Source organism: Panthera leo, chromosome B1 (assembly GCF_018350215.1).
Source record: "Panthera leo isolate Ple1 chromosome B1, P.leo_Ple1_pat1.1, whole genome shotgun sequence".
NCBI classification, from domain to species: Eukaryota; Metazoa; Chordata; class Mammalia; order Carnivora; family Felidae; genus Panthera; species Panthera leo.
The window spans coordinates 110602805-110614444 of record NC_056682.1 but is presented as its reverse complement, the minus strand read 5'-3'; the positions used below and the strand labels follow the sequence as shown (position 1 = coordinate 110614444).

Here is an 11640-nt window from a genome sequence, read left to right as displayed (position 1 = left end):
CCCCAGGAAGGCTTTTCCATACCCTTTGTAAAATTTATTCCTTTAGCAAACAGAAATAATTTTTAGAAAAAAGTGTATTTTTATTAGTAAGATTTTATATTACGTTCAACATCTGCCTATCTTAATATAAGTATGTATATTTTTTGAAGAACAAATTTTTATTTGGAGTTAATTTATTATATAAATATTATAAATTTTTTATCAGTAACAACACTTTGGGGTAGTAAAAGTATAAAAAATATATAGTGTAAAATGAATTTGAATTCATATAAATACAAATTATCTATGCCATGACTTTTTGTGAATGAGATTTATCTTTTTCACTCTTTTTCTTCTGTTTCTCTTCTGCTTGTTTTTCAGAATAATCTTTAAGAAGACGATTCAGCTGTGGTTCACATTGGCTTGCATGTTGTAATCCATCTTCCCTTCCTAAAAAAGAGATAAAACGTGAGACGACGATATTTCAGTCATCTCACACAGTGGCAAAGTCAGAGCTAGTCCTACCTGAACCACTCCAAGCACTAACTCAAGAGGCATTTTTAATTCAAAACACTTGAATTAAAGATATTTTTTTTTTTAATTTTTTTTTTTTAATTTTTGACAGAGAGAGCATGAGCGGGCGGGGGCGGGGGGGATTGTGGCACAGAGAGAGAGGGAGACACAGAATCTGAAACAGGCTCCAGGCTCTGAGCTGTCAGCACAGAGCCTGACGCGGGGCTCGAACTCACGAACCGTGAGATCATGACCCGAGCCGAAGTCGGACGCTCAACCGACTGAGCCACCCAGGTGCCCCGAATTAAAGATATTTTTATATTTTACCTTCACAGTGTTGGATCACACGTCCCCAGAGTCGATTTTTCCGCAAACAGGCTAAATTTCCCACGATCAATAAATGCCTCCTTCCTCTGGTCAATGCAACATTCATTCTTTTTTCTGAATCAATAAATCCTACTTGTCTTGTCCTTACACAGGACAGAATAATAATCTCCTTTTCAGCTCCCTGAAAAGCATCTACTGTGGATACCTGCACGGCTTTAATATCAGGATGATCAAAGTTCACGGCATTGAGTGAATGACAAAGCTGTGGAGGAAAAGACGAGATCACACAGGGAAGAGACCGTGAAGAACTTAAGCCCTGAACCTATTCACAGCAGCCATTTTTATTTAACTAGTAGTGGATAATTTTCATTTTTTAATGATTCACATAGATTTGGTAGTTTCTAAAATGATTCATAAATAACTACATGACAATATAAATTAGGAAACAAAAGCAAAAGTGATGATTTATCTATTGTTGGGGAATTCATCCAGATATACTAATTCAGAGTTGAAAATTAATGATAGAATAGATGAAAAATATTTTTTAAAAAAAGTAAAAACTAATTAGAAGTAATTGGTTTGCATGTACATTAATATCTGCTATCTACTTTTGATTTATTAATAAAATGAAATAATAATGAAAGAACATTTTGGAAAACAAAGATTGAATCCCATCTGGCCCAAAACACAAAGCATACACTGTATTTTCTTCCCTCTAATTTGTTTATTTGCATTTTTGCCCTAACAGCTGTAAACTGAATTTAATTAAACCTTGTTAGGTTTACATTTAATTATACAGAAAAAAAGCCAGACCACACAAAAATCAGAATTTTTAAAAATGTTAAACTCCCAAAAGTTTTTTAAGTACCAAACCCAACTACTACTCAAATGTAACTATCAAATATTGTAACAAAAAGTCACAATATTTAAGTGTCATAATACGATACAAACCTTGTACATCTGGGATTTGTATAATGTTATCACCCCGATCACTGAGCCTGCTATTCCACTTACAATCAGTGATTGAATCAGCTTGAGTGTAAAAGCAGCTTCTGCCACATTATGAAAGCTGTTATCTCTTTCAATCTGGAATATGAAACAGAGCCTAAATTATATTTCCCAGAAAGGCTGTGGAAAGACCAAGAAAACCATATAAACAACAACAATAAAATTAAACCAGGAAACTAAACCATGTTGACTCTCATTAATGTCATTTACCTGCTCCAGTCCTTTAACGTTATAGAAACACAGAGTTGGGAGCCATTCCAATAAAGGGCTCCTCTCTGTTTCTGAAATGCCATTCATGAGGTTTCCTTCATAAAACAGATCATTAGAGATAGCACTGATTGCAGGGTGACAACGGTATTGGGTTCTCAACAGAACTGGCTTATGACCCTAAGAAATTTAAATGAAGAAAAAAAAATTAAAGCATTTTTTTCCTTAGGGGAAAAAAAAAGATTAGTATTTAAAAATTTAAAAATATCAACATACTGTGCTCTTAGTAAATGAATTACAACTATGATCAAATAGACTATAAATAACAATTTTTAATTACTAAAAATATCTTCATGGTAACCTATTATTTACACCACAAAATTATAAAGCATGTCAAATATTAGACTTATCTAATAAGTTTGGTGACTAACATTAGGTGGTTTCATAATGTATGTGGCACTAAATTGAAAAGGACTCTTTAAAAAATATATATTTGAGGGGCACCTGGGTGGCTCAGCCGGTTAAGTGTCTGACTTCAGCTCAGGTCATAATCTCATGGTTTGTGGGTTTGAGCTCTGCATCGTGCTCTGTGCTGACAGCTCGGAGCCTGGAGCCTGCTTTGGATTCTGTGTCTCCCTCTTTCTGTCCCTCCCCCGCTTGCGCGCGTGCTCTCTCTCTCTGTCTCTCTCTCAAAAATACATAAACATTAAAAATTTAAAAAAATGTTAGAAAGAGTTGTTGATAGCTCATTAATTTTCCTCCTTGGGCACAAGCCATCTTTTATTTTGAATCTTCAATCTTGTTAGTGCATCATAAAATCCACATTCCATCCAAGTTAGAGCTCTTGTAGAGCATGCTCTGTGTTTGCAAAATGTTCTGGAGCACTATTGGAACATTTTGAATAACTACAAGGTACTCTAATAATAATAATGCATAGTTAAAGGCAGGATTAATGATCACACAGACAAGGTATCTTTTATGGAAGAAAAACAGTAAGGAAAAAAACAGTCCTTGTATTATTTAGGGCATAAGTTTGCGGATGAGTCTAAGTCAGTGGGCATGTGAAAACCTCCGCCAAAAATACAAAATATGCTCAAAGTACAAAAATTCTCAAATGATTTTTTTTTTATTCAAAGGACCATTATTTAGTACTAGAAACAATGTTAGAAAAATGATTAAATTATGGTATATTCACATAATATTTAGTGATTAAAATATTTGTGACAACAGTGATGATTACAAAGCTAGTAATAACACAGGGAAATGGTTTATTATAATGCAAAGTTTAAAAAAGCCAGGAGAGTAACTACATGGTATGGTTTCAACTACGTAAAAATACATACATATTTTTACAGATTTATTGCGATATAATTGACATATAACATAATTGTGTAAGTATAACACAATTGTATAAGCTGAAGGTGAACCATGAATTGATTTGATATTCATATATTGCAAATTGACTACCACCATAGCATTAGGTAACACCTCTATCACATCACATAATTAGGTAATTACATTTCTTTTTTAATAGTGAGAACATGCAACATCTACTCTCTTAGCAATTTTCAAGTATATGATACTATTAACTATAATCACCATGCTGTTAATTAGATCCCCAGAACTTACTCATCTTATAACTGGAAATTTATGCCCTTTGACCAACATCTCCCTCTTCCTACTTTTCTACCTCCTAGCTCATGGTAACCACCATTCTACTCTTTGTTTCTATGAGGTCAGCTTTTTTTTAGATTCTACAGGTAAGTGGTAACATACAGTATTTGTCTCTTTCTGATTTATTTCACTTAGCACAATGCTCTCAAGGTATATCCATGTTGTTGTAAGTGGCAAGACTTCCCTCTTTTTTTATGGCTGAATGATATTCCATTGTGTGCACATATATCAAATATATGTATTCTTACAGTGTATATATTTGATATATGCAGACACCCCTAGGATAAAAGCTGGAAGGAATGATACCAAAATATTACAAAGGATTTTCTCTTGGGGGCAGTGAGGTTATTATAGATTTTTTTTAACCTTTTAGTTTTCTGTAGTTTCCACATTTTCTATAATGAATAATAGATATTATTTTTGTTTCTTTTAATTAATTCTAAACTAGTTCAAATATACAGAAAAGCAAAAAAATATAATACTCATGTATGTACCACACAAATCTGACATTAGTATTGAGTCATCTTGCTTCAGATTTCCTTTTTGTTAAAACATGAAATGTGGCATAGATAGCTATGCCCCCCCCACCCACCCCCATGCTCATCTATTTCCTCTACCACCTTCTCTAGAAACAGCTCCAATACTAACTGTGTTTTATGGCATTCCCATGCAAGCTTTATATGTTTCCTACATGGGCATGTATGTATGAATAATACACATTATTTGCTGTGTTTTTGAAATTCACATAAATTGTATTTTATACTATGTATCTCTTTGTACCTTGCTTCTTTCAACATCTACTATGTTTATGAGAATGATCTATATGGATCAAGTTCATTCACCTTGAATGTTTTATATATTCCATTTCGTAAATTCAATTCCATTATATTCTACAAATAAATCCACTTTTCAGTCTATCTTTATTTGCCCTTTTAAAATTCCCTCAATAATCTACTTCCTGTTTTAAAAATCATCGACAACAGATAAGTGAAAGAGCAAAGAGCATAACGGCATGCATTGTATGGTAGCATTTGTAAAAGAGGGGGGAAATATTTTATGTATTTGCTTATGATGGCATAAATTATCACTAGAAGAATACAAGAAAAAGATGACAGTGATTTGGGGGAGAGAAACTGAGTGGTTGGGGGACAGGAGTAAAAGTCTTCACTCTACTTTGTGGTTCCCTTAGAATTTGCATTTTGAATCATGTGACTAGGTTACCCATTTAAAAATGTTTTCAGAATCTAAATAATTTTTTAAATTAAGATTTTTAAAAAGCCAATGGAAAGGTATGATTCAAAAGAATCTGAACACGGACTTATCATGGAAGGGGTAGAAAGTTGTGCAATTCAATTCAGTTACAATTAATAACTCAAGATAATTGAAAGCTTGAGTCTTCACAAAATTGAGTACAACTAAACTCAAAACAACACAACTTGAAACTCAGTGTAAGGGGAAACTTCTGAAAAAGGTGGAATAACACTGCCTTGCAGAATCCATTCTCCAATATCTAAAGAAACATCTACAACAAAATATTAAAAACAATAGCAAAGGAAAAATTCAGTAGCCACGCACCAAAGAAAGGTTTAGAGACAACTCAATGCCATAAAATTTATAAAGTGCTTATCAAGAAACAGCATTCTAAAGCAGAAGGGAGAGGGGCGCCTGGGTGGCTCAGTCGGTTAATGGCCGACTTCGGCTCAGGTCATGATTTCGCGGTCCGTGAGTTCAAGCCCTGCGTCAGGCTCTGTGCTGACAGCTCAGAGCCTGGAGCCTGTTTCAGATTCTGTGTCTCCCTCTCTCTGCCCCTTCCCTGTTCATGCTCTGTCTCTCTCTGTCTCAGAAATAAAAATAAACGTTAAAAAAAATTAAAAAAAAAAATAAAGCAGAAGGGAGAAATGCAGTATAGATCTTTCTTGACTTATGATGGCATTACATCCTGATGAACTCATCATAAGTTGCAAATGGAAGTGAAAATGCATTTAATACACTTACCCTATGGAACATCATAGCTTAGCCTATTCTACCTTAAACATGCTCAGAATACTTACATTAGCTAGCAATTGGGTTAAATCATCTAACACAAAGCCTAATTTATAATGAAATATTGAATATTTCATGTAATTTATTTAACACGATACTGAGAGTAAAAAACAGAATGGCTGTAAGTGTATAGGTTGTTTACACTCATGACCATGTGGCTGACTGGGAGCTGTGGCTCGCTGCACTGCCCAGCATCATGAGAGAGGATCTTACATCATATTGTTAGCCTGGGAAAAGATCAAAATTCAAGATTCAAAGGATAGTTTCTATTAAATGTGTATCACTTTCACACCATCATACAGTTGAAATTGTTAAGCCCAAATATTGTAAGTCAAGGACCATCTGTATGGTGAGATTCCTAACTTCTCTAGAAGTCATAACATAGAAATTGCTCCTAAGAATAGTAATGAAAGAGGGAAAGTGATCTGAGCAGTTAGTTTTTAGTGAAGTGAAGGCTCTGAGGGTGAAACATCAAACTGGGGGGACACCTGAAGTCCAAGAATATTCCTTGTCTGGGAAAGGGACAATACCTCCAACTATGTGGAATGAATCCTGATACTGGATATTTAATAAAACCTTAGAATTGAGAGAGCCCATGTAAGCAAAAAAAGGCAGTACACGTTCTTAACTTTTTTTTTTTTTTTTTTTTTTTTTACTTATTTTTGAGAGAGAGAAAGAGAGAGAGAGAGGGAATGAACAAACGGGGGAGGGGCAGAGAGAGAGACACACAGAATCCGAAGCAGCTCCAGGCTCCAAGCTGTCAGCATAGAGCCCCACGCAGGGTTCGAACCCATGAACCGTGAGATCACGACCTGAGCCAAAGTCGGACACTCAACCGAATGAGCCACCCAGGTGCCCCAAGATAGTACACATTCTTAATTCAGTTCTATTCCAGTCCCACACCTACCCCACTCCCCACACCCTATTTTCAGGGTACTAAGAAAATACAGAATCTGAGAGCTACCCAAGCAAGAACATCAGGAGATCAAGCAGGAATGGCAACTGTGCTAACACACTACAGCTTCCCCTCAAACTAACAAGATAAAGACAATGCAAACACTATGTATAGAATGCAGCCCAGACAAAATATAACCAAGAAACAGAAGAAAGTTTTCCTCAAGTCTCAACCTTTAGAATATAATCAGAATGTAACTGAGTGAAATAAAATCTCAACAGTGAGATGATGAAAAGACAATGAGATTTAAAAAGATAATGAGATTAAAGGGAAATTTCAATCCTAAGAAAACAAACTAATTTTCAAAATAGTATCATTAGAGAACTAAAGGAAGCAAAGAACAAATGGAATTTCTTCATAAAACTCACTACAACCTAACTCAAAACTCAATGCAACTTCAAACTCAATGTAAGGGGAACAGACATATTAGAAAGCCTTCACAGATAATGAAGACAAAAAATTAAAGTAACATTAATGGAAACAGATAAAGATACCCAATATAAAAATAATTGAGGGGCCTTTGTATTTTAGACCAAATGTGTCTCTGACCCCAGTTCCTATGTTGCAGCCCTAAACCCCACGGAGATGATATTTGGAGGCGAGGCCTTTGGAAGGTAATTAGGTTCAGATAAGGTCATGAGGATGGGGTCCTTATGATAAGATTAGTTTCCTTATTAGAAGAGGAAGAGGCTAGAGTTTTTTTCTCTTTCTACCATGTGCCAAGAAGAGCATTCTTACCAGGAACCAAATCTGAAGGTACCTTGATCTTGGCCTTCCCAGCCTCCAGAACTGTGAGAAATAAATGTCTGTTGGTTAAGCCACCCAGTCTATGGTGTTTTCTTACAGCATCCTGCACAGACTAAGCTACTGGTAGAGAATTCATCAGGTAGAGCAGAAGCCTTTCCTGAAACAAAGAAACAAGAGTCTCCAGTTTGAGAGAACTTTTATTACAGAACGATTACTTACAGAAAGCTCCACACTGAGATATACTATGGCAAATTTATAAACTTTAAGGTTGTAAAAAGAGTTATTGTATCTAGGTAGAAAAAATAAATCATTACAAGGGGAAAATAATCAGGCTGGCCCTAAAATTCACAGTAATACTTGATGCAACTATTCAATAAGCCAAGATGCCTTTTACATTTAAAAGCAATGGACATTTTGAAACAAAACGGACTCAGGAAAGTATGTATCTATAAGTCATTCTTGAAAAAAAAAATTGATGATGAAGTCCAAGGCACCCATATGAATATCACTGAAACTTCTAAATATAGAACTAATTCTAGGGTCACCTGGGTGGCTCAGGTCATGATCTCATAGTTTGTGAGATCGAGTCTTGGGTCGGGGCTCTGTGCTGACAGTGTGGAGCCTTTTTGGGATTTTCTCTCTCTCCTTCTCTTTCTGCCCCTCCCCCACATGCATGCGCACACCTGTGTGTGCGCGCGTGCATGCGTGCTCTTTCTCTCTCTCAAAATAAACATTTTTTTAAAAAATTAAAAAATATATAGAATGACTCTAAACAATCGTACAAATTATGACTATAGAACAAAAAGAATAATAACGTAACTAACAAAAATAGGAATAAGGGAAGGGATAAGAAAAGGGGGAAAAGCATGAGAGCACTAATATCTCTACCGTTTAGAGCAAAGCAATCAATCCATCCATCTAAAATCTCTTATTAGAAGGATCTTTTAGGAAATACTATCTCTTAAGGGTGAAGAAACATTTATTTGAGATTTAATCATTCTTTTAGCTTCATTTCCATTTCTCTTCCTCTGTTAAGAAAGTAGATTATTGGGTGTCTGGGGGGCTCAGTAAGTTAAGCATCTGACTTCAGTTCAGGTCATGATCTCATGGTTCATGAATACAAACCCTGCTTCAAATGAGCACAAGCCCCACTTTGGGTGAGCATGAGCCCTGCTTTGGGTGAGCCCCACTTCTCTCTCTCTCCCTCTCCCTCTCTCTCTCTGTCTGCCCTTTGCTCAGTTACACCCTCTCTCTCTCTCAAAAAAAGTACAGATTATTGAAAGTTCAAACAGCAAAGTAACTCATTAAATGCAATTTAAGCTAGCAACACTGATAAAATTTTTCTTTTGGTAGATTTTCTATATTCTTTCGGCCGTAATAGTTTAATCTTCTGCTTATAAAAATAGCTTGATTTTGAATATTGCATCAAAACAATAGTAATAATAAATAGATAAGCAAATTGTGGTACATGCATACAATGGAATATTATTCAGCCATAAAAAATTAAATAATATAGACCAATGGAATAGAATAGAGGGTCCAGAAACAAACCTGCACATAGTCAACTGATTTTTGACAAGGGTGCCAAAACCATTCAATGGGGAAAGGACAGATTTTTTTGACAAATGGTGCTGGAAAAACTGAATATATGCATGGGGGAAAAAAAACTGGACCATATCTTATACCTTTACAAAAATAAACTCAAGATGGATCAAAGAATCTTAAGTTAAATGTAAGACCAAAACTATAAAACTCTTGAAGAAAACACGGGAAAATTTGTATGATACTGGATGAGGTTTCATGGACATGACCCCAAAAGCACAAGCAACACAAGAAAAAAAAATAGATAAACTGGATTTCACCAAAATTACAGAACTTTTGTTCATCAAAGGAAACTGTCAAGGGGCGCCTGGGTGGCTCAGTCAGTTAAGTGTCTGACTTCAGCTCAGGTCCTGATCTCACAGTTCGTGAGTTCAAGCCCCATGTCAGGCTCTGAGCTGATAGCTCAGAGCCTGGAGTCTGCTTTGGATTCTGTTTCCCTCTCTCTCTGCTCCATCACTGCATGCACTCTGTCTCTCTCAAAAATGAACAAAGATTAAAAAAAGAAAAAAAGAAAAAAGAAAAGAAAAGAAAGAAACAGACTCTTAACTACAGAAAACAAACTGATGTGGTTACCAGAGGGGAAGTAGGTGGGGGATGGGTTAAACAGGTGATCAGGACTAAGAAGGGCACTTACTGTGATGAGCATCAGGTGTTGTATGGAAGTGTTGCATCACTACACTGTACACCTGAAACTAATATTACACTGTATGTTAACTAACTGGAATTTAAATAAAAACTTAAAAAACAAAGAGAATGGATTTACAAAAAAAAACCCCATAAAATTATATGACCCAGTAGTAGCACTTCTGCATGTATACTCAACAGAACTGAAAGCAGAGACTCGAATAGGTATCTGTATACCAGTGCTCATGGCACTGTTATTCACAATAGCTGAAAGACAGAAACAACCCAAATATCCATCCACAGATGAGTGGATATATGAAATGTGGTATTACATAAAATGGAATATTATTTGGTGTTAACAAGGAATGAAATTCTGACACATATTACAACATGGACACACGCTGAATGGATTATGCCAAGTAAATAAGCCAAACACAAAAGGACACAAATCATATGATTATACTTATATGAAGCACATAGAGGAGGCAAATTCACAGAGGCAGAAAGCTGAATAGAGGTTACCAGGTGCTCAGGAAAGAAGAGGAATTATTGTTTAATGGGTACAAAGTTTCTGTTGGGATAATGAAAAAGTTCTAGATATGAGTAGGGAGATGACTACAGTACCATTAAGAATGTATTTTTTTTTAATGTAATACAGTATTGATATATGCTATAATGTGGATGAACCTCAAAAACTCGGTGCTAAGTGACATAAGCCAGGCACAAAAGGTCACATGTTGTATAGATTCTGGGTTGTATATGATATGAAAGTTGTAAGATTGTATGACATAAAGTATACTGACTAGATACGACTATACAGACTGAAAACAGACTGGTGGTTGCCAGGGTCTGGAGAGAGGAGGGAATGGAGAAACTGCTAAATGGGTATGGGGTTTTATTTTTGGGTGATAGAAGTGTTTTCAAATAGAGCCCGTGTTTACACAGTACTGTGAACGTATTAAATGCCACTGAATTATCCACTTTTAAAACGGTTAATTTTACATTATGTGAATGTCACCTCTATTTAAAGATATATTACCACCACTGTTATTCAACACAGTATTGGAAGTCTTAGCCTCAGCAATCAGACAACATAAAGAAATAAAGGCATCCAGATCGGCCATGAGGTCAAACTTACACTTTTTGCAGATGACATGATACTCTATATGGAAAACCCAAAAGATTCCACCAAAAAACTGCTAGAACTGATTTTGAATTCAGCAAAGTTGCAGGACATAAAAACAATGCACAGAAATTGGTTGCATTCCTATACACCAACAATGAAACAACAGAGAGAGAAATAAAGGAATCGATCCCATTTACAACTGCATCAAAACCCATAAAATACCTAGGAATAAATCTAACCAAAGAGGTGAAAAATCTATACACTGAAAACTACAGAAAGCTTATGAAAGAAATTGAAGACACAAAGAAATGGAAAAAGATTCCATGCTCCTGGATAGGAAGAACAAAGATTGTTAAAATGTCAATACTACCCAAAGCAATCTATATATTCAATGCAATCCTTATAAAAATAACGCCAGCATTCTTCACAGAGCTAGAATAAACAATCCTAAAATTTGTATGGAACCAGAAAAGACCCCAGATAGCCAAAGCAATGCGGGAAAAAGAAAACCAAAGCAGGAGGAATCACAATTCCAGACTTCAAGCTGTATTACAAAGCTGTAACCATCAAGACAGTATGGTACTGGCACAAGAACAGACACTCAGATCAATGGAACAGAATAGAGAACCCAGAAATGGACCCACAAACATATGGCCAGCTAATCTTTGACAAAGCATATTTATCCAAGGGATACAGGTATGCTGTTTTGAAGGGGCACATGCTCCCCAATGTTTACAGCAGCATTATCAACAATAGCCAAAGTATGGAAAGAGCCCAAATGTCCATTGATGGATGAATGGATAAAGAAGATGTGGCATACACACACACACACACA

The 11640-nt window shown here is 35.7% G+C and overlaps 1 protein-coding gene across 2 annotated transcripts in view; it reads right to left on the bottom strand.

Moving 5' to 3' along the window:
* Nucleotides 1–205: 205 nt before the first annotated feature.
* Nucleotides 206–11640, bottom strand: part of ZGRF1 (zinc finger GRF-type containing 1) — a 91269-nt gene continuing 79834 nt past the window's right edge. For both annotated transcript variants that reach the window (XM_042935663.1, XM_042935665.1), the window contains 4 exons: nt 2038–2214; nt 1771–1905; nt 820–1081; nt 206–429 (listed from right to left, as the gene is read on the bottom strand). In XM_042935663.1, coding sequence (XP_042791597.1) covers nt 284–429; nt 820–1081; nt 1771–1905; nt 2038–2214 — 720 coding nt within the window. In that variant the 3' untranslated portion in view covers nt 206–283. The remainder of the gene's footprint in view (nt 430–819; nt 1082–1770; nt 1906–2037; nt 2215–11640) is intronic.